This window comes from Halichoeres trimaculatus, unplaced genomic scaffold, assembly GCF_033239565.1.
Source record: "Halichoeres trimaculatus isolate MK-OKI-2021-1 unplaced genomic scaffold, fHalTri1.1 fHalTri1_scaffold_6, whole genome shotgun sequence".
Classification (NCBI taxonomy): Eukaryota; Metazoa; Chordata; class Actinopteri; order Labriformes; family Labridae; genus Halichoeres; species Halichoeres trimaculatus.
The window spans coordinates 11,687,828-11,710,887 of NW_027437184.1; the positions used below are offsets into that span (position 1 = coordinate 11,687,828).

General features: G+C 39.2%; 2 protein-coding genes across 2 annotated transcripts; one reads left to right on the top strand and one right to left on the bottom strand.

The window, feature by feature from the left end:
- Positions 1 to 1,236: 1,236 nt before the first annotated feature.
- On the bottom strand, positions 1,237 to 13,040 carry LOC141791533 (P2R1A-PPP2R2A-interacting phosphatase regulator 1). The gene is made up of 9 exons (XM_074672086.1): positions 12,263 to 13,040; positions 10,836 to 10,920; positions 10,683 to 10,739; positions 9,538 to 9,584; positions 9,385 to 9,442; positions 9,039 to 9,103; positions 8,884 to 8,942; positions 8,183 to 8,267; positions 1,237 to 8,096 (listed from the first exon to the last, which is right to left on the bottom strand). The coding sequence occupies exons 1-9, from the start codon at positions 12,361 to 12,363 to the stop codon at positions 7,973 to 7,975; spliced, it is 681 nt and encodes a 226-aa protein (XP_074528187.1). The 5' UTR covers positions 12,364 to 13,040; the 3' UTR covers positions 1,237 to 7,972.
- A 1,001-nt stretch (positions 13,041 to 14,041) lies between these two features.
- On the top strand, positions 14,042 to 20,435 carry LOC141792173 (uncharacterized). Its single transcript, XM_074673008.1, has 7 exons — positions 14,042 to 15,340; positions 16,107 to 16,297; positions 17,097 to 17,203; positions 17,406 to 17,499; positions 17,670 to 17,783; positions 17,865 to 17,982; positions 18,138 to 20,435. Exons 2-7 carry the CDS (start codon positions 16,115 to 16,117, stop codon positions 18,230 to 18,232), a joined length of 711 nt encoding a protein of 236 aa, XP_074529109.1. The 5' UTR covers positions 14,042 to 15,340; positions 16,107 to 16,114; the 3' UTR covers positions 18,233 to 20,435.
- Positions 20,436 to 23,060: the final 2,625 nt, after the last annotated feature.

Consider the following 23,060-nt stretch of genomic DNA (forward strand, 5'->3'; position numbering starts at 1 on the left):
CTCTTCTGCATCGCTATGCTGATCCGTGTCTTTTCCCTCATTTTCTCCAAAAATGTGATCCAGAGTTTCATGCAATATGAATCTTCTTTTCATTTTTGTATTCTGCAAATTGGGGATGTGCCCTCTGCAAGTCAAATGAGTGAAGTGACCTGACATGGTGGACATGCCATCTTTGTTTTTATCGATTTTTTTTTTTTTTTTTTTTTTTTTGCAGCAAGACTGGACAAATGAGCATTCCTTGAAGCTCACATGATTGGAAGAGGAGGTGGCTCTAAGTGTTTTGGCTGACAGTACACTTATGATTTCTATCTTGGCTCTAAAAATTGCTTTATAATCTTATTTTTATAAACGGGTCAAAACCGACCCTAACACTACAAAGGATATAATTTCAACCAGCGAATTTTATAATGTACTGAAAAAAATGTTTCTGTTGAATCTTGTAGAAATTAAGGATCCTGACAAAGTCAAAAAGCCCTGATGAATTAAACAAATTTGAAGTGATTCTTAAATGCATTTGAAAACTAAAACGATCGGTGGCGACCCTAACGCAAGAGGAAGGTTAAGTGTTTTTGTCTTATTTTACGTAAAAATTGTCTTGGTATACTCGAAACTGGATATGAGCCACATTCAACTCATCAGTCCAGTAAAATGTTGTGTTTTTAAGTTTTTTTTTTTTTTTTTTTTTTTAAGTTTTTTAAACTTTTTTTTCCAGTAATCAAACATCAGGTTCAAAAAAATGTTTTTGAAAATCACTGAGGTTTGGATAAAAACAATCTGACTGAAGCTGAAATCTTACTACATTAAATTGCATTTATCTTTTATTATTCTTTCAGTATTTTTCATACTTAGGTGTAAAAAATGGAAACATGACTCATCCCCATCCTCTCGACCAAAGACCAGAAAGCACCAATTCTCCCCAAGTCTAAAAGTAACAACAGACAAACCACACAGTGTTTGTAAAAAATCTAGATTTTTGTTTTGTAGTGCTTTTTTTAAACACTAAAAGGTAAACAATCAGAATTCTTTTGTTGTTTTGTTCACCTGATTGTTAGCATACCTACCGTTCAGCATTTTTACCATTTCAGGGTTTTTGATTCTTGTATAAAAATAGAAACTCCTGAAGAAGGAAACAAAATATTTTTGTATCCATGTAAAATTTAGACCTGAGATGATCTTTGAGAAGAGAAACAATGAACAAAAACAGCGGGACATTGTCTCTGATAGGATACAGATTTCTTTTATTGAGTTTTCATATATAATATATTTATAATGTGTAGATGATCAAACATCATTCTGAGTCTTTTTGCAGCCATCAGAAGGGAATGAACACTCGAATATAGACTTTTATTTTACACGTTCATAAAAATACATCATCTCAGTCTTTTTCTGTGGAGAATCCGTCAAAGGAAAAAAAACTATTTACAGTTTGAAAATACTCGTGTGAATGTTTGTGGAGATGTGCTTTTCTTCCCTTTATCAGCCCAGATTCAACTCTAGCAGCCCTTTTAAAGTCTGAGGTCACTCTGAAACAACTAATGGCCTTTCTCAACACTTTTTGGAAAGTTCTGGTGACTTGTAAGGAGATAAAATGCTTGTGACTTCCCAAAGGCCAATTTAGAGACAAAAGCTCTTAAAAATATGTATCTCAATTTTGAAAGCTTAAAACCAAACATTTTTATTGAGACTAGGCTGGGTTTGATCTCAGGCCACCCGTAAGAATGCAAATCTCATGGAGCAGGACCCAGACCACAAGGCCTCCTGCGTACCAAATGACCAAATGGACAATTTAAAAAAAAAAAAGTTTGGATCACAGACTCTTAATGTCAGCATGCTGAGCACAGGGACTTCACCATTGAGCGTTATTTTTATTCTTCCTTTTTGGAAATCTTTATATTTTTAAAAATATATATTTTTGAGGTGAGGACAAGTTTTTTTTAACATCTTCTTTCAAATGTCCTACAATGCAATATTTATAATATTTCAAGACAAACAGGAACAACAATACATCTTATGTCTTGTTGACAGATTTTGATAAAATCTATAAAAAGAAACAAAGCTGATTTGACATAAAGAAACCAAATCATTTCCACCCCATACCAAAAATTGAGGAGTAAGCTCTTGTGCTGAGAAATGACGGCGTTCTTCCAGAGTGACTCTGCACTTTAATACTGAATAACTTTGACTGGTTCCTCGCTACATGTTCAAACTTCTGTCTCAAGAAAACAAACAGAGAAAATCCTTTGACAACAGCTCAACAACAGAAAACAAAAATCTTCTGAGGACTTATTTGAGTCCTGTTTGGAAAGCAAAGATTGGTGTAAAGCTAACATAACATGTGCTGGGTAAAATCTTGAATTCTCATCTAAATAAAGAATGTAAAAACAAAAAACTGACAATACAAAATGAGACATTTCAAGATTAAGGGTGATTTAAGGGGGAAGTGTCTACAGGAAAAAAAGTGATAATTTAAAAGAATATCAAAGATTCCAGTGTGATTAGTGAAGTTTCCTCAAAAATAATTTAATCGATTGTTTTTCAACTTTGTCCTAATTTAGACCTAAAACTTCACTGAGTCACAAATAATCCCCCAATAAATTTGACGTGGAAATTTGAAAACACATTTCAACTTTTTTTCTAAAGATTAACTCTCTGTTAATAGGAGACATTACTTTTTGTCATCTTACCGTTAGCATAACATCCAAATTGGCAAAACTGAACAAGATATTGGAGGACAACCTGTGGCAGAGTTCATGAGAAAACCTGTGGTCATACTGGACTTTTTTGTCAAAACAAAAAAAAACCTTGAGTTCTAGAGGGTTTTTTTGTTGTTGTTCTGACTGAGACACATGTGGAAATCTGCTATATTCAACTCAAACAACATTTAAAGGAGGAGAAGAAAAGCAACAGAGGGAAAACTCACAGTGAGAAATAATAAAACCACATTAACAGAAAGCTTCCTTTTCATGCAGCCGTTTAAAACTCCTACAACAAGCTTGAGCATTTTGTTAAAGATTTCTTTTCTTTTTTGGCTTAAAAACATTCAGTGAAGCATGAAATGTCCACATTTCGTTGAGATCCAGCTACATAAAAGAAACTCTTCATGTTTGTTAATGAAGTGTGCAAAGTTCAAAACAGGAAACAGAAAGTTGTCTTAAAGCTACAGTTCTCACAGGTGTGTGAATTTGGCAGCGTGACGTTGGCTCAGGTGAGTTCATCCTGTTTTTAAGAACATGGAAATTAAAGTTTGTCTCAGTGAGAACTTAGGCCTGGTTTATACTTCTACATGGATGCAGCCGTCAGCACTCAATACTTCTGCGTCTCTCTGCTGTACTCCTCTTGAGGGTAGTGGGGTCTGCATGATCGTCATATTGCTGGCTATGTTCCTGCTTCTTCACAGCGGTTTTGAGTGAATGATGTCAAACTGAAGCTGAAATGTATTGTTGTTGATTATCCTGCAACTCTTTCTCAGTATGGGTGATGAAACGTTTGGCTGATGTTGTAAAAACAGGAAGCACAATGTCATCCAACGGACCAATCACAGCATGTAAGGGCTACATAGATTTACAGTGTAGGGAACCTACATAAATCCACAGGGTATGGAACTGTGATGATTCAACACAGAAGTATTAACCAGGCTTGAGACAGTCTAGGTTTGCTGTCAGTTCAATAATTTTTTCCTGCCCTCTCACCTTAAACCTTTTCCTTGTGAAGTCTCTCCAAACAATTCTAACCAGCTTTTATCTGGATAATTTTGTAGGATAACCTCAAGGCTTTTACTTTAAAACAGGATGGACTGACAGAGCTGGTAAGAACTTGAGAAAAAAAAGCAAGAAAAACAGAAAAAGCAGCAGAGTTTAACAGCATTTCTAATGATATGTTTCTATGATCGCTCAAAAGAAAAAAAAGATCAAATTAATCAATCTGTGCAAAGTTGTGACAGCAGAAACAAAATCTGTCACAGGTTTGGAAACGTCACCCTCACTAATCCATGGGTCTTTAAAGGAGCGGGGTGAAGACACTTCTATAAAAACAGCTTATACAGACTTTATGTACAGACACATCTCACAGGTGTGATAAAAGAACAGGTAAGTCTTGACTTCCTGCCCTTCAATCAGACATGGCGACCGCCGCTCCTCTGAAATATGACGACATGTTCAGGCACAATGATGAGTGAAAATACAAAACTGTACAATACTGTGCAAGTGCAAACGTTGGAAGCAAAACGGCAGCCCATAGAGCAGGCCTCACCTGCATGTCAGCTGACCTCTGACCCTTCTGATGAGTCACCGTAAACACCTGTAACCTCAGTCACAAGTTTGTGCTGAACTGTTCAATGATACTAACATTAGGGGGACTACGACTTATGAGGAGCTTTCAAGAGGACACGAGTGATTGTGCGCAAGATACTTTACGCGACAGCTTCTGGTCAGATAATGTCAAGAAAGCCCAAAATACCTTGAAGTACGCAGTTGGTTCAGCGTGGTTGGTTGTCTTTCTTTGGAAAGAACTGGATCGTTTCTGCGTATTGCCAGATCTTGTGCACACAAGACCAAGAGCTATACACTTGAGAGTTTTTTGTGTGAGACAAATAAAGAACTTAATATGTTGAAAGATGTATTCTTTCCATTTAGGGTTAGAAGGTTGCAAGACAGTAAGGAATGGGTTCAGGCTGTGGTGAGCAGATGATAGTTTAAGTTAGCCCATCATGTTTTCTGTTTGGCTGCTGAAAGCTTTCAAAGAGTCACAAATACTTTCATGCAAGATATTTTTTTATCAGGATGTGTAGGAGCTGGAAAGTAGAGTCAAGACCAGTTCTTGAGGGCACAATGCATCTGATACTACATTTTTACTGCAAGATATTTTGCATACCGGAAAGTTTTGATTAAGGACAAATTCAGTTCTGTGATCTCTTTCAAGTGAAAACAAGATAATGGTAAATGGTTTCAAGTGATAACCTTTACAGTCACAAATACTTTCATGGATCATTGTTAACTAAAGTGCTAAGTATTTTTATAAGAGCTGGAACATTTCTTGTACGTGCAAAATTGAGATGGCGCCAGATTAGTCTGAAAAGTACCTTATATCTACTGGAAGATATCTTCCCCAAGAGAACAAAATGGTTTAAGTAGTTATGGATAACGCAAGTACAGTCAAGAAAGTTCCATAAGAGCATACAATACTCTAAAATTTGTGAAAGGTATTTTCTTTCTTTTCTTTGACTTTTAGAGAGCTTCAGAAGATTTAATTTGAGTGCTGAAAAAGTTTCAAAAGAGGACAAAATCTGTCCAGTAAATGTGGGGGGTCTCTTGTGCATGGATAAAAAACTCTAGCTCAAGATAACTTTAAAATTTTCTTGGAGTTTTACGGAACTTTGGTTTCTAGCAAGTGCTGGGACACTCCCGTTTGTGCAGGACAGTGCCGACTGTTCCAGATAGCCTTGATATATAAATATGAGCGCAGGATAGTTTTAAGTAAGTGCTCAAAACACAATGAGTGAACTTTAGTTTTCTTTGAGGGAAAACACATCCTGTTGGTGCTTAATAACTTTGACTGTGGGACAAAAAAGGACAGATAGTTTATGATGCCAGGGCTCTGTGCAAAACCTGTTTGTCCTCCTGAGTTTTCTGATCAGTTAAGAAAACAAGTTCTGAGATGGTTCCTAGAAAGGGTAGACCAGATACTTGGTCATGTCCTCTTGATGGCTCCATCGATACAACAAAATGAAGTTGAATTCCAACTACTGATGGATGCTACTGAGCCTTCACCACGTCCTGACTATCACTGAGTACAGCTGCTTCTACCAAAGAAGAAAATCTCATTTTCTGGGGGTTTCTTCTGTCTCAAAACAGAGTCATGATTTCTTTATCCTTCATGGAATCCTTAGGAGGAAAATCAAAAGGCTTCTGATGGACAATGAGGCTGATTTCAAGTAGAAAAGATTGAAGTCGCTCAGAGAAAAACAAACAGCAAGGAAAAACACGGAAAGAGGGAAGAGCGTGGTCACTTCCTGCAGATTCAATATGTACAATCAAACCCTGCAGGCTGAAGAAAACTGAGCACATATCAGCTGCTCCGGCTGCCGTATTCACATATACATACACTATTAACAAATATACCTCAGTCCTTCTACTGACCGAGGGCCAGTTAGTAAAACCAGACTCTAAAGCCGACATCCTACAAAAGAATTAAAGTTTGACAAACATTTGATGACTGACACCTTGACGTCTTCAGTCAGGTTTGACTCAATCGTGACGGTTTGAACTTTACCATTAGAACAAATCTTCGGCGTCAGTCAAGCACATTGTCCAGAGACTTAACTCAGGATTGTTGGTCTGGACACCAATCTTAACAGGTTAGCATTTTTAGCCTCATAGAAAGCTTTAACTCCTATGATTCAGAGTTTGGATTGTTTTGCTGTTTTATTCGACGGTTGGGGTTAAAGAGGGGGTATTGTGCTTTTTTTCCAGGCTTAAAAATATCTCGTGGTATTTTTACTCATTTCGCAGCTCAAATAAATCCATCCCTATCTCACTCTTGTTTCGGAAAGTCCTTATTTCAGCCTCTGTCTGAAAAACTTGGTTTTAGCTGCTGTGTCTTTAAGGCTCCCCACCTCCCAGGCCCCTCTGATTGACAAGCCTTCTAGAGGTCTGTCGGGGGGCAGATCTGGTGTTTGAGACCTACATCTTTAACATGATGATTAACATAAAGATCTGATGCTTTTTTTTAGCTTTAAGACAACCAGAACTGTTTATTTTTATCCACGCTTAAAATATGTCAAAGTTGAATACCCCCTCTTTAATGATTTGTTTCCTTGAGAGAGATAGAAATGCTGAGCATTTCTTGAAATGTGATGTGATGGAGATATAGTGGGAAACAATCACATAAACCCTGGTTCACTGATTTGAATAAGTGCCAGTAGAGTCCAGATGTTCCTTGGATCCGTCAGACACCAATCCTTCATTACAGAAAGATCGACACTTAATACTTTAATTCCAACAACTCTGGTCCAAGATTTCCAGAAGTGTCTCTATTTGGTTTAGTTCCTGAAGTTGTCAGAGAACATTCTGGGTGAACACTTCATTTTTTCATTTCCTGTGTTGACATCTTGATTACAACTCAAGAACTTATTGGAACTTCTCAAGAACTGGAAGAGTTGATCTGGAACTTGAAGGACAGCTTGAGTCCAGCAGCTTCCTCTAACTGATAGACCATAGATGGTACCCCCATCCAAATTGTCCCATTTTTCTCCTGTGAGGTCCACAGAGCTGCCCAAACTGTCCATGTTTACAGAGAAGTTCAGACAATTTTAGCCTAAAACACATACTCTACGAGCTGTGTGTGCACAAACCTGCTGGTTCATGTGCATTCCTCTAAATTTTCTTCACTTCATCTGTACAACTTGCATAACTTTTAGCCCAGAAGACACGTCTTGATAAAAGGAGTTAATCCTGTTCCTGTAACATCTCTGTAAGTTCATGCCATTCTCCTGTTGGACGACACAACCAGCATGTCCTCCAGTCTCCCGACTCAGACTGTGACTATGTGTTGATGCTGAATCTTCTGTAAACCTTTCCTTTGAGAATGACATTTGATTCATCCCAAAAGCCTTCACGCATGTCAAGGCTCAAGACCCTAAAGACCATGCCCACTTTTGGGGACGGGGCCACAAATCTGACGGAGTAAATGAGAGAGTCCTGCATGATATGGCTCAGCATTAAATGAGCCTATTGGAATCTTTGGGAAGATTTTCAGTTGGGGGTTGAAAGGAAAGTAATCCAGGATCCTAAACAGAAATTGGAAAGAGATCCAAAAACTAGACACCAGGTGTCTGCCTTGAGAGCTTGAGTTTCACAGGAAGAGACTTAACAGTGAAACGGGGTATGATGGGGGTCAGTGATCCTCTGGGGAAGATGGTCTGTCAGCATCCACAGTGGCAGGGTCAGGACTCCAGGTGACCCGAGTTAAGAGGGTTTTAGTGTCCAGGGTGTTGGTGAGAGGTGAATGGTGTAAAAGTGGGTGGAGGGGACAGGGACAGAGGGCTGGACTGAGGACTGATGCCCCCTGCTGGAGGAGATGCTGCAGATGACTGTGAAACACTGAAAGAGGCAGAGATAAAAGTTGGGTTTCTGAAAACCACAACTTGATACTAAAAAACCTGATGCCTTCTCAACATGATCCTCACCTGACCGTGTAGCTGCTGCGGTGGGCAGGATCTGTTACCCCAGCAACAAAAAGCTTCTTTGGGGGCCCATCAGACTCGACTCCTCCTGAGAGACAAAGGATTTTAAAATTAGAGATTAAAGAGGCTATGAAGACAATCAGGAAAAGCTGGTGTTTTTTCTGGGACAAAGACTGTTTCCCATGAGCACTTGCACACTGTTGTGAGGATGTGACATTCAATAAGATGTGTTTGTTTTGAAGCAAACTAATGGAAAGCAGATCTTTCAAACATTTTCTTTGTTTAGGACATAATTTCCCTGGATGCAAAGCAACAAGGTAATGGATTTATTTTTAGGTTGAAAGGTGACAACAATCAACCTTTGTGAACTCAGTTTGTAGTTCAGTGTCCATAAGTTGAGCAGACTATCTGTTAGTGTTCTCCACAGCCCAGTGCTCTGAGATGTGTCTTGTCATAGAGACTTCAATGTGCCGTAAATCAGTCTGGTCCTGCCTGACCCAATCAAGAAGCTGAGAAATTGCATTTAGGAACAACCTATTTTGGTGCTGATAATATTATTGTAAGGTGTGGTTTATGATCAGGCATATATCTAGGAGGTAGACTTTTTCAAGATTGCTAAGAACATCCACAAAGGGACTTAAAACTCTTTTGGAAATAAAACACAACGAATAATAAAAGCAGATTCATGAGGTCAACAGTATTACCTTTCCTCTTGAGCGGAGTCAACGCGGGCCACCTCACAGTGGCACTGCTGACTGCTGGTCTGTTGGACAACAAACGTGTTGGTCAGAAAAATGATTAACTAAGACGCTTTCCCCTGACTCAAGATAAAACCACAATAAAGGTCTCCGTTTGGTACCTGAACCTCCTGGTGGGACTTGGGGAGGAGTTTGGTGTGATACCGCTGTCCTGTGATGGATACCACTAAAGAAGAAAAGGAACAAAAAAAATTTTAAATGTCCAGATCCATGTGATCTAGATTTAGTATGAATAGTCAAGTCAAGAGTCTGAGTCATTATATACTGCAGTATTGACACAATCCTACATCCTGAAATAAACTTAATCTCTTCCTCTGAATACTTAATTACCCAAGAAGCTTTGTGCTTTAAAAACGAGTACGTTTCATGTTATAGTTGTCCAGCACTACAAATATCAAAATAAGAGCTGGATTATAAATCATAATCAATATGTCTAGAAACTCTCACCACTGAAGTGTGGTCATGCCACTGACTGACTGGAGGAACTGGGATCAGACTGGAAGCACTGGGAAAGACAGGGAGACACAGAGAAAGTACTGGTTAGCTTAACTTTATCAAAACTAATTTTAAAAAAATCAGAAGTGTTTTTGTGTGCTGTACTTTATTCTCTGCAGACTCCCTCTGAGCATCATCTCCATGTTCTCCTCCTGCACCAAACATAAAGCAGCATTTAGTGATCTCCATGATGACCTTTGACCCCATCTATTGCCAGTCTTAAGCCAAGTGACACTCTTTCTTATTAAATCAAATCTTAACATATACCAACTGTGAAAATATGTTATTTGAGACTTATAGATTAGATTTAGACCCAATCAAAACCCTGTCTGTAATGCACTCAGGCATGGCATACTTCCCCTCTTTGGCATGCTTCAGAAAGTGTGCTTCAGAGCGTTACACTTCATGCAAGGCACAAGCATGCAGGCAGCATGTATAATCACTGTGGCCACTCCTCGTAACAATCATTTAAACAATAGCTGGGTGTGTCAGATAAAAACATCTTAACATAAGCCAAAAAGTCACAAAAGTTGTAGCATGCCTTCAGTGTCTAATTGTGCTGACTCTGATGAGATTGAGCTTTTTTTTAACAGAGGCCTCATGATGATGTAGGTGGGCCATGCATGTTCCTTAAATCTGCTTCATACTGAAATAGTGTGACTGTGGGCTTTACTGGCCAGCGGGAGAACGGCTCACAGGCAATCCTGCCTGAGTACGGTTTAGATGACCAGTGTGACAGCGAGTTTCAGTCATAGTTAGGGATGGGTACCGAATTAGGAACTTTTATAGGTACCGACCAAAATCAGTCAAAAGTACCGGGTACCAACTCATGTAAATACGAAAGGTACCATGTTTAGGTACCTAAATGCATCCTTGTGACTGGGGCCTCTTCTGTAATATGCTATATGCTCCCACTCTCTCAGATAGTGGAAAACAACAAAGTCAGCAACCATAATTATTCGGGCGACACACAGTTATACAGAAACCTCCACAAATTAGGTTTAAGTTTAATTTTGGTTGATATGAACAGTCGAATCCGGATTTAATCTCACTTCCATAGTCTGGAATAACATATATGTGCTTCACTAGATACAGTTTAAACCATCTTCCAAGAATCCCTATAAGACTAATCTAAAGTACTTTTCAACTAAATATCTATCCGTATAAAACCATCTGAACTGGATTGAGCCCTGATCCTAATTCACTCCAAAGAGAAGAATCACTTCAAGAAGTCTGATCCCAGTCCTTACCTGCCTCTTCTGGTCCAATCTGTCTCCGGTTAGAGAAAAAGGTGACAGAGGTACGAGCTGAAGGAGAGGATAAAGAAACTATGGGTTGACATTGGAGCGTTAATGGTGAATGTGAATAAAATTGTAGGTGTTTGATTACTGTGATTCCCTGACCTGTGAGGGGCAGCTGGGGTTGATGGACACACTGCTGCGTCTGTACCGAGCTGATGTTACAGGACTGAAGACTGTCATCCCATCGCTGAGAAAGAGAAAGAGACTGGCTTATAGAAATAAAGACAAACAGGTAAGAAATAGGGATGCACGATATTGCAATTTTGCCGATATCCGATATGCCGATATATCGAAACCCCTTTTGGCCGATACCGATAATAACAAGTTTGTTTGTTTTTTTCACTGTAAAGAAAGCTAAGTCTATCCTGTACTGGAATTTATATGTTACTCTTGTTGTGACGGTCTTATTTGTTTAAGAAACACACATAAAACAAGACAAAAAACATTTGATTTTACCATAAATAAGAAATGTATTATTTTTTCAAACTCAAGACGCTCAGTATTGAAATACAGAAAAATAATTTCTTTAGATCACATGAACTTTAAATGTACAATGCATTTTTAAACATAACCAAGTTGCATTTGATTATTTTAGAGCTACTGTAACAACCTGGTGACAGACACAGAGCTCTGCAGTGCAAATAAATGAAGTGTTACATTTTATTTAAGGAGCTTATTTTTCAGATGGAAAATAATAATCTAACTAAATGGCCCCTTATCGTCTGTGCCTATCGGCAAAAATTTTCATATCTGATAAACGTGTTCTTAAGCTTTTATCAGCCAAAACCGATATTGTGCCTATAGTATTGTGCATCCCTAGTAAAAAGCAAAGAAAAAAATGTCAGGTATGACAAATGTGAACTTTCTATTTTCTACAACTTTGTACCCATTTTTGTCTGCTTTTTGGTTGAATATATATGGTAAAATGTTCCTTCTGCTTAGTATAAGGCTGTTTTGTCAAACAGAGACTCAAGTTTTAACAAAAAAGTCTGACTATCTCTTTATAAGCATGTCTGAATTATAAAGAGGTATTATTTATCAAGAGTTCATGATTGTCAAGCATATTATAATTACCTGTGATTATAAAAAGTGGTTTTACAATGATTAGATCATGTAGTGTAAATCTGTGTTTTCATATTTTTGTTTCTCTGATCTGTTTTGGATGGCTTTTGGCTTACATTTGTGTTGAACATGTTAAGTGGCTGAGAAATGGTGCATTCTGAATGGTGCTGAAAATAATATCGTAAAAATGTTGCTAGTAGGATTGGTTATAATTTACTGGCTTGCATACTTTCAAAATATGACTTTAATCAGGTGTGTTCATCGAGCGAGTGTTACACTAACTCTAAAACACACAAATAAAGAAGTCAACCCAGAATAGAATTTAATGGAAAGGTCTTTTGAATGCTTAATTTGCTAATTTATTTTTATTTTTACCTGCTAAAAGCAATTTGTGTAGCTTCATCGTGAATGAAACTGCTGAAAGGCTGGCTGTCAGTTGTTGCACATGTCGATGTAGTACCACTGACCTGACGCTGGTAATCATAGGGGCGCTGTTCGATCTCCGGAGTGCCCCGCCTCCTGCCCCGCCAGTTGCGCCTGCGCACTGATCGACTTCCATTCGTTCCATACCTTGGTGCGCAGGCCCGGCGGTGGCAGCGGAAACTGCCGGCCTCCGACCTCCTGACGGCGGCGTAGGGCTCTACCCGAGGCCGGTGGAAGCCCGACCCGCAGGCCTCTCGAGCAGCAAACCCAGAGCCGCCAACTCAGCGGACTGAAGACTGACGTTGTCCGTCGTCTACCGCATTTCCCTCAGAAAAAGACCCTTAGCCGTGTCTCACAAAGGGGTTTAGCGTCATTTATGACCCGCAGATACGCTTCACTTGCTACCGTCTCCAATGGAATTTTAACGGCTGCGTTTAAACGAGAAAACCCTCAAACCCCGCCAAAAAATCCTCCACGTTAAGTTTTGCTTAGACTCACAGTCAAAAGTCACCCGGTTGTCCTGGATGAGCTGTTAAAACTTTAAATCGAGTCCGCACAGGTGACGTGACTTTTAGGATTAGCTGTTGAGCTAACTTGGTTTGCAGTGAAAGCTCCAGTCAGAGATCAGAAAACCGCTCAGCAGCTGTCCGAAACAGTCACACCCGGGCCAACCAAACGTCCGCACATAGCCCGCTGACACGCTCCATCAAATACCGACCAGACCCCCAGAGAATTCACGGAATCACAGAAAATAGACAGTTTGAAAGATTTTTACAACATAGTCCTTGACCAAATAGAGGTAGTTCAGCAACTGTGAAAACAGCGCCCCGGTCTGGTGACTGAGAGAACTGCAGCAGAGAACAGAGACAAGTCTAAAGAGAATGAAGCAGCAACAATAACTTTTCTAATATTCTTCACCAACTTAGTTATTTAAGTTTTTAGTTATGTGTCTGAGCAGGAAAAAAAACTTTTAAAAACGCACATTTCCATTATCTGAATTGTTAAAAATGTAAACATATTCATAGTTAAATAAAAAGATATTGAAAGAAATTTTTCAACATATAAGTCTGAAACCCCAAAATAGTGCAGTTTTTTTGAATTGTGTGAAAAACTGTGATGAAAGTTAGGTACACAATGTAAGTATCTTGTTGTAAAATTTGATTCTTTGGACACTTAATAATAAAATGTGCTTCCAAAAATTAAACTGTGCATACTGTTTGGCCATTAAGATGCATATGGTTTCTTTTAATCGCCTACAAGTCAGTTGTGTCAAAAGTTTTAATTAGATGCCTACAGTGTTTCTTTTAAGTGACATGTAGAATTTTATGAAAATGATTTATCAAAAATGATGAATCCAATGAGTTCAAGGGAGAAGTCAAATTATATTTTGTCATGAGTGGAATGAAACAAACCAGCTCTGGGATTAAAAATAAGCACTGCAACCTTTACTTGAGTCCTTTTTACATGTAAAATGTTTGTGATCACAAAATACCAAACCTTAAGAGAGGAAAAAGCTTCAAAACCTGAATAAAAAGCTTCACAAAAGTTTATTAGAGACACAGCCACATGTTATAGAAATTACAAGTTTATCATCAGTACATCTCAGGAATACTGGGCTGTTTTTGTTGTTGTGACATTAAATCGTTGACTGTTCCCTTAGTATTCTCCAGTCCTCCATCTGCTTTGAGTCGTCATCTCCAAAAAATGGTGAAACAGGACACCATGAGGCTCGGTCTTTAACCCCTTCACTGCTGCCAGATACAAGTGTTCTGAAAACATGAGAGTGGACTGTCGACACTGAGAGCCCTCAGAGAAGATTAAACGTGCTCCAGTTTTTAAAAGATGTTTTTATCTGTTAGTGTTAGGATCAGGGAAACTATTTAAGTTTGACAGAAACACTGAAGTGATCTGTTTGACTTTCTCCTAGAAAAAAAGAGAAAAGACAAAAACAAAAAGTCTCACATTAATGACACCTGAATCCACCCACAAACCACTAATAATCTACTGACACAACATCTAAAACTGTACACTTAAGTTCTTTAAGTACTTGAACAATAACTCAAGCAACAAGTGAATTAGCCCTGAAGTACCAAAAAGAGCGAACACAAAATACTGACAAGAGAACTTTAAGATACTAAGAAAGGAATTTTGTGGCTGAAAAAGTATTTGAACTGCAACCACAACGATCCTACATCCCAGGTGTATTGACTCATTATAAGTGTTGGAACATACTCAACAAGTAGGCCTACTTTAAGAACTACTCTTAATTACATAAACTACCAATGTTAAAAGTACCCAAGTGGTACTTTGAATACTCCCACAATAGGTTTAAGACCTGTAATTACCAAAGAAATTGACCTAAACTATAGCTGACACAGCACACAAAATAAAAAGTAGACACCTAGCAAACACAAGTACCTCTCCTCTAACTCCTGAAAAAAAGACTTGTTAGTTTGATTCACTGAACTAGAACTACATAGGCTACACAGTACTTACATGCTCACAAAAACGTGTTAACTGCCAATGCAAACCTAAACTTTTATAACGGGTACTTCTACACAAAAGGTAGAGCTAACTTAACCAAGAAAAATACTTAACCTATGTTTACAGTATCCATGCTAACTCAATTGTTAACTATTGACCTAACAATTACCTAAACTTTAAACACAAACAGCATCTAAAACTGACACTGAATTGACCCAAATCTTCACAAAAGTACTTCTCTGTAAAGAGTTCTTACTACAATAATTAATTAAACTATTAAACCATGTAGCATATATTAACTATAGGGCCGAATACAATGCAGCGGCCAAATGTCGGCACCCCCCCTCCGGTGGCGGGCTCCAGCCGGTCTGACCGTTAAATCTCCGTCCCTGCAACAGAGCCAGAGTTAAAGGAGGAAGAGCGGAAGGAGGGAGGAAGAGGAGGGAGAAGGAAAGGGGAAGGTCCGTCCTCCCTCCAGACGGAGTTTAACTACCCTGAAGTCAACTTTCCTTCATGTTTTAACACAACGTGCGAAGTTTCGCGTCGCGGTCACTCCACTCAGTGACGCCAGCGGACTGCGGGGACCCGCGGGGCGACAGACAGCGACATGTCGAAGGCCGTCTGGATGTGACTGTGAGGTGGGTAAAACCTCCGGGGTCCCCCTGCTGCTGGTAAACAACAGCGGACAGAGCAGGCTGACTGCTGCGGGGACACTTTAACTACAGACTTGTGGTGTATTAATCTAAATGAACCTCTTCAATCCAGAATTAAGCTGTTCAGAAGAGACCAGATCCGTTCAAAACTTACATAAAACTACATTAACTGGAAACAAAGAGACTTACACAGATTTACTTCTATGAGATCAGAATAACGCAGATTTAAGTTTAATTTTAGGGACTGTGAACATACACAAATTAAATGCAACACCATATAGAAGTACTTAGTTTGAGTTTGATTTTATGCACGCCAATAGATTGTTTCATTGCTCTATCCTTTATTTTGTTTGACTGCTTGCTATCCTGCTTTCATTGCCTTTCAGCACTTCTTCCCTGTATTGAAAAGTACTCAATAAACAAAGCACTTTTATTATCATTGAGTAAAAGAAAGTAAATAAACAGCCTCTAATACTATGTTGCAAGCCTGAGGTAAAATAAAAGTGCAAATTTGACTTGTGTCATTCAAGTATGAAAAGTTTTGGATTTCTTTTGAAGAATTAAACAATATTTAAATTAAGGAATTGAAAATCACTGACAGACATTACGGCAAATATTTACACAGATGAACTCTTGGACCATTGTATTGACGGATGGTTGGGGTTATGGCATGGATGTTCCTCCTGGAATAAGTTAGAACTTGAAACTTTTGAAGCATGTTTTTTTTCATTGTTGTTTCCTTTATTTCAAGAGAGAAAGATGGAGGGAGAGAAAGAGACAGCAGAGGAGAAGGAGGAGGAGGAGGACAAAGAGCTTCATCATCACATCGCTGCCACCTCCTTTGTGGACTATCAGGACCTTCCCATAATGCATTGGGAGGACCTGAGCCAGAGGATAGCAGAGCTGGAGAAGCAAGAGCTGGAGAGGAGAGAAAGGTCAAAGGTCAGCCATGAAGAGAGGAGTCACTGTGGTGCTTTTTGATGCTCTGTTTGGTTCTGTGAGGGATATCTCTGAGAAGATGTCCCTGGAGATTTATTCCAATTAGAGTCACACAGACCATGTCTTTTCATTTATTCTACTCTTATTAACATGTAGCTCTCTTTCATCCCCTGTCTCAATTACTCTGATACAATCTATTGCTTTGATCTCATTCTAATGCTTTGACCTCATTCTGTTTTTTTGACATCTGTCTATTTCTTTGATCTCATTCTGTTTTTTGACCTCGTTCTGTTTCTTCGGTCTCATTCTATTCTAATGCTTGACCTCACTCTATTGCTTTATCCCATTTTACTGCTTTGATTTCTTTGACCTCTTCATTTTGCTGTGATTGTATTCCCTTGCTCTGAAAGCAATGTTTGGCTTCACTTTCAGAGACAGAGAACTCTTGGGAGCACTTACTTGTCTTTACTTCATTGACATCAAGTCTCATTTGCTTTGTGTTTGTCTTGTGATTATCTCCTCCTTGTTCTGATAACATTCCTGAGAGGATGAGAACATATTTGTTATGACTGTAAACACTAAGGAAGCTAAAAAGAGAAGAGCCAGAGTCTCAACTACCCTCACATTTTAGAAACACTCTGTAGATACCCAGGACTGCATGTTCAACATTCTCTGGTGGCGTAATGATAGCTTAGCTTCAGTGTGGCTGCTGTCTGTCTTTAGTTTCAGTTTCTCCTCCACGCAAACCTTAGACAAAGGCCTTAAAACTCTAAGTTGACGAGACGATGTGCATATCTTCCAGAGGAGTGGGGTGAGGACAGGAGAAAGGCAGGGAGGAGTGTGGGGAGATGTGTGGGAGGAAGAGGAAGAAGACTTGAGGAGGTGTCGAGTTGCTGCTGTCGCATCACGGTGAGTTTAAAAGTTTGAGCAATTTAACAAAGTGTCTTACACCAATGCAAAAAAATAAAAATCTTCACAAAGCTCTAAAAAGTGAAGCTCTCCAGATCAACCTCCTGCAGTCACATTAGATCCCTGTGATGGAGCTCTGAACACGTGTAGACGTCCAGTGTGTTTGTGCTACAGCTTCAGGATGTTTATCATCTGTTTACAGATTTCACAACCACAGAAACCTGCAGCTGTGCTTCATCAATGACAGCAACAGTGATGAGGACGAGGACCAGGACGAGGGGGGAACCAAGAAAAAGGTCACTTACTATCTCCACTATCAACATATTCATGCAAACACTTTAAACGTGAACAAAGACTGAAAAGGGACTCCAAACAGAACATTTTATCCTCAAAAGAATCTCAGGGTCATGTTTGGTGATTACTTTTTATAAAAAAGCTGACCTTTAGCCTCTAACATCTGTGTCAGGTATCTATAGGAACAGGTGGAAACGGTTGCCATGCCACTGGACTGAAAAAGGAAGTGGTCACAGCTTTGAGGGCGCTGAGAGATGAGCTGCTGGCAGAACAGAAGGAGAAGGAGGTAAAACATGGAGAAATGACAAACAGAGAGACAGACACATTATCAGCTAAGACAGACCATGTATGTGTGTGTGTGTCGCAGCATCTGGCTGGTTGCAGCAACGTTGCCAAGAGGAAACATCTGGAGCTTTGGGAGCTGCATGAGTGTTCAGAGCAGCAGCTCAACAGCCTGAGAGCGACACTTCAACAGGAAGTTCATGGTACAACACATGCGCACAAACACACTAATATATGCTTTATTAAATGTACACACACACACATTATATTAAACGTACAGACACACACTAGTGCCTGCAGTCATGAGGCGGCTCTGGGGATCTGCCCCCTTCAAATTTTCTTCTTGTTTGTCTTTCAGCCCTGAGCTCGGAACTTGTGGCCCACCTTTTGGTACGAGACCAGCTGAGGACAAAGCAGGATGCCATGCTGCTGGACGTGCAGGACCTGACCTAACACTGGGACCACAGCCTGGACCGTGCACATGACCAGTTAACTCCAAAGTTATGTGAATATTTGGACATACTGGGACCAAGATGGGCTGCTGGGACCAGGACTGGCTGCTTGGACCAAGATGGGCTACTTGTCCATTGTGGCTGTGGAGTCTCTTATTTCCATTGATGTTAGCTCAGCAGGAAACCGATCCAAACTGACAAATCAGGGAATCAAAGATGGAGTGATAGTGGAGATGAGAGGTAACTAGAAAACCACAGACTTTGTCCAGCTCTGCTTTGACATCAGAACAGCCGAGGTTTGGACTTTCACAGGCTTTGAAAAGAAAGTAAAGAAAAATGAGAGGAAGTGAAGAAAGAACACAGACTAAGTAATCAAATTTTAACAACTCCAGCATGCCTGGATAGTGAGGACAGCACTGAACCAGTAAGGGCTTTGAGGACTGTAAGATGTCAAATTAATCAAGACTTTAAACAGGTCGGACTAATAACGACCAAGAAAGAGGAAAGGATGGGAAATAGAGCAATGCTGGGAATTAACAGCAGATACAATATGGAAGCTCAAGGGTGACAAAATAAAACAGAACGTGAACTCAGAACACATGAAAACACCCCATCAAAGCAATGAGCATGAGCACAAGATTTTCTTTTCCTACCAACAAATGAAGCCTTAAAAATCTATTATGAACAAAAAAAGCTGCGAGAATTTAAAGAGAAGGTATTCCGCACCAGATTTACACCAGATCTTTGATCCCTGGCAGACCCTCTAGAGGGCCAGCCAATCAGAGTGGACGGGGTTTGTGAAGCAGGGAGCCTTGAAGAGACAGCAGCTTGGACAAAGTGTTTCAGACAGAGATGGAAATAAGGGCTTACCAAACCACCAGGGAGAGAAAAATGGAAATTGTTGTTAGATGTAAATTATCTAAAGGGGGGTTCAGAAGGACAGAATAAAGGTTAATAAAATAAGCACAACAACCCCTCTTTAATCTGAAAGAGGCTGAAACAAGAAGGCGTTTAATTTCTTTTATCTAATAAAATAAGAAATTAGAAAAAAATACAAAACCACCCCATAAGTTTCTGTTTTATCCTAACTGTTACTCAGTTTAACAAAAAAAAAAACTTAAACCTCTTGTTGGTGTGTTATAACTTTACATTTATATGCAAAAAGGGATTCTAACTTATCTTATTTAAGCCTTATTTTTTATTAATATATTCATTTGTATATAGTATAACCAGGGAACATTACACTCATACAGCATATGTAGCATAGTGAAGATGAGGCATTAATTGTTACGGTTTAGCTCTTGTGAGGAGATTAGGACTGGCTATGAAACAAACTGAAATCAACAGAGACAAGTTCAAAACTCACAACAGCAAATAATGAGCAGAATGATTCATGGTGCCTGGACCCTATTTTTTAACAGCTGCCAAACGTAGGGGTGTCAGATGAGGTGAGGAATCTTCTTTTACATTGAAAAAGCAGAGAAGGGGGTTTCATTTTGTCCACATGGGGTGCTAGAATCAACAGAGCCTCAAAGAAAATTACAGGGAATTTATTGCCACTGCCTGTACAGAGGAAATAAAAAATACACATACATACAAACTAAACAAGTTCCCGCCATATCCATACACCAACAAAAACACATGGTCATATGACTACAGTGTTGGTGCTTTTTAACTTGATGCTTTCACCTCATCAGGTACAGTTATGGATTAAAAAGTGGTTGACGTGTAAGAAAGACTTGAGATGAATGCAGTAATTACAGCCTGGTGCCGGCACCAACATACATAATTTCTGATTGGCTTTTTGAGTTTAACACCTGAGCATCAAACTGTTTCTGAAACCTTTTGAAATGATTTTATTTGTGAGATTCTGACTGCAGTAAACTATCTGTGTCTGTATGTTAGCCATTAGAGGATTTATACCCACTACCACCAGTGATCCTCTGTGCCTGATTAATGAGTTTTACCGAGTACTGCATTGAAGATAAGTTTCTGTGAAATATTTTGATTTTAACTTCAATTTATGTATGTAAAGTAAACTAAGATGGCATCCTCATATTTTTAAATGTATTAGATATTTACATTGAATGGGGTCTAAGAAGCTTAAGTTAAAGCTAACAGCGTGAAAGGGTGCCTTATTTTAAAGATGTATTTTAAAATGTAAATAAAACATTTTATAAAGTATTTGTTAATGTAAACATTAACTCTGAAATGCGTTTTGAAGTTCTGTGATGCTTTTGTGTCCTGGTGTCCACTTTACTCTGTGAAGCAGTTTAATTCCACTGAAGAGCTTAAAATGGTACAGAGTAAGTTTCTGTGAGTCAACAACTTCAAGCTTCACAGCTTCAAAGAGTAGCAGTCTCAGTTTCAGTAACTGTGAAGAGAAGACTTTGGTATGCAGCTTTGACAGGTCAGATTGTAGAAAAAAGACATCCATCTCTTAGACAGAGGCAGAAGAAGAAGAAGAGCCTTGCCTGGGCCAAGAACCACCAATGGACTGCTGACGACAGGAAGATCAAGCTATGGACTAATGAATCAAAGTTTTAAATCTTTGCTTCATCACGCAGGATGTTTGTATGCCCTACGTGAAGTGGGCTAAGAAAAGGATGGTTTCTCAGTGAGGGGCATCAAATGTAAACATGGATAAGGATGCATGATAGTCTGGGCCTGTTTTTCTCGATCCAGGGTCTGGGTCTTGTGCAGAGTTAAGAGGCACCTTGAACCAAAAACGGCTCCCACAGTACTCTGCAGAGCCCCCCATGCAGTACCCTCTGGAATTAGGCCGGTTGGTCATGGGTTTATCCTACAGCAAGAAAATGTGCCCAAACATTAGTCCAAGCTCTGCCCGAACCACTTTAAGAATAAAGAAATTGGTCATCTTGGAAACTTGGAGGCCACTGTCAGCATAATCTCAGTCTGCAGACTTAGATCCTTTGGGGGCTGGTTTGGGATGAACTGGAATGAAGAGTAAAATTGACCAACATTTAGAGGAACTTCTGCAGGAAGAACTTTCTAAGGAAGGTTTGATTTCATTGCGGAAAGATCTCCAGGAGTGAGTCCCGCTGTTAAATCTACCAAGTGGGTGTTACTGAATCTCGATAAACATCAGAAGGATCTGATTGTCTTTGTTTCTTTGTATCGTTTCACCCTGGCCTGATCGAGCTGCTGCGTTTGAATACACTCACACGTCACTTCAAACACACCTCAAAGCTCATTTTACATTATAGTGGATGATGATGAAGATGGAAGAAGAGGAGGAGGAGGGGGAGGAAGAGGAGGGGCTGATGCTCCCTTTGTTTTGTATTATTCTCAAAAGAAGAGACAGTGAGGAGGAGGAGGAAGCCTATTACCTCTAAACCTTCAGCCCCGGCTCAAAGAGGAAAGGTGAGCGATTCAAAAATTTTGACGGCTTTTGTTTCAGTGTGTGGATCCATATCAGAAAGCAGTTAAAGATCTGAATATAGATCAGTTTAAGATCTGAATATAGATCAGTTAAAGATCTGAACATAAATCTGAGGATAAGTTGTTCTGAACATGAAATAACTCAATACTTGTGGCACAGCTCCTTGTCAGTTTGGCATTATATTGTATTTTATTTTTTTTAACAGAAATGCTCTGAACACATTTAAACGCTTATTTAAAACAGCTTTATAAATGTCTTACTTCGTCTTATTAGAGAGTGAGTGAGGTTTAGTTTGTTGTTAATTAGCAAACACAGATGAGAGCAGGACATTTCAAGCTCATTTGCATATGTAAACCTTTCAAATAACTACATCACCAAAATTAATTTGAACTTTTAGAATAAAAGGTTAATTACCATTTCATCTTTTTTGGAAAAAGTTGAATTTAAATTGTGAGTTGATGTGGCTGGTATTAAATGTTTCATTTCAGTTGCTAAAAGCAGCCGTTTTTTTCTATCAAAACCAGTCTGGAGCTGCACTTAGAGCACCACCTCCTCCTCCTCCGCAGTCCCTGTATTGAGTTTCATTCCTGCAGTTGTGACTGAATGAACGCTGATCAATTATTTACAGAGAAACTGAAGGTCAGGGGAGAAACCCTGAGAGACCCTTTAGCCCCAAAACAGACTCTTCTGAGACACAAGAGGACGAGGCGGACAGGTCAAGTGAAGGTAAAACTACTTCAAACTTTAACACATGGGTAGTACTATGAATGAAACAACCTGTTTGTCATGATTTCACTTGCATTTTAATATTTTATCCAGAAGCAAAAGCCCTGTGAGGACTTAATAAATGATTTTGAAATAATCCCACTTTAATGTATTTACATGTTACTGTTCATATATAATGATTTAAATGATTTCTAAATGTTCTTTCCCTGTATCTATTGTCAAATTGTAATTTGCCGCGAAAACATGAATCCATTTATGGCACGTAGACTAAAAATCTCTGTGATGACACCACACTGACCTCAGATCTGTGTTTTTCTCTGCTGAAGAGGATTTATGTAAATTTACTCTGTAGTGATGGTGGACACAGGAGCCTAACAGTAAGACAGAAAAAAGACAGAGGAGCAGAAGAAAGCTAAACGGGAGAGTAACAGAGCACAAACTGAAGGCTAAAACACGAGCTTGGGGCTAAAACACAGGCTTAAGGCTAAAACATGAGCTAAAGGTTAAAACAAGGGTTAAGCTGTTTGTGATAATATCCATTGCAACCCACATTGCAGCAGTTATTCTGCAGTGGTCTGTTCAAACTTGAGAGTCTGTCAATGAAATGAAAAGTGAGGCTAAGTTAGCTCACTTTACAGACACGTCTTAAAGCACCAGGCTGTGAGAAACACTGAACAGATAGTCTGCTCACCTTCTACAC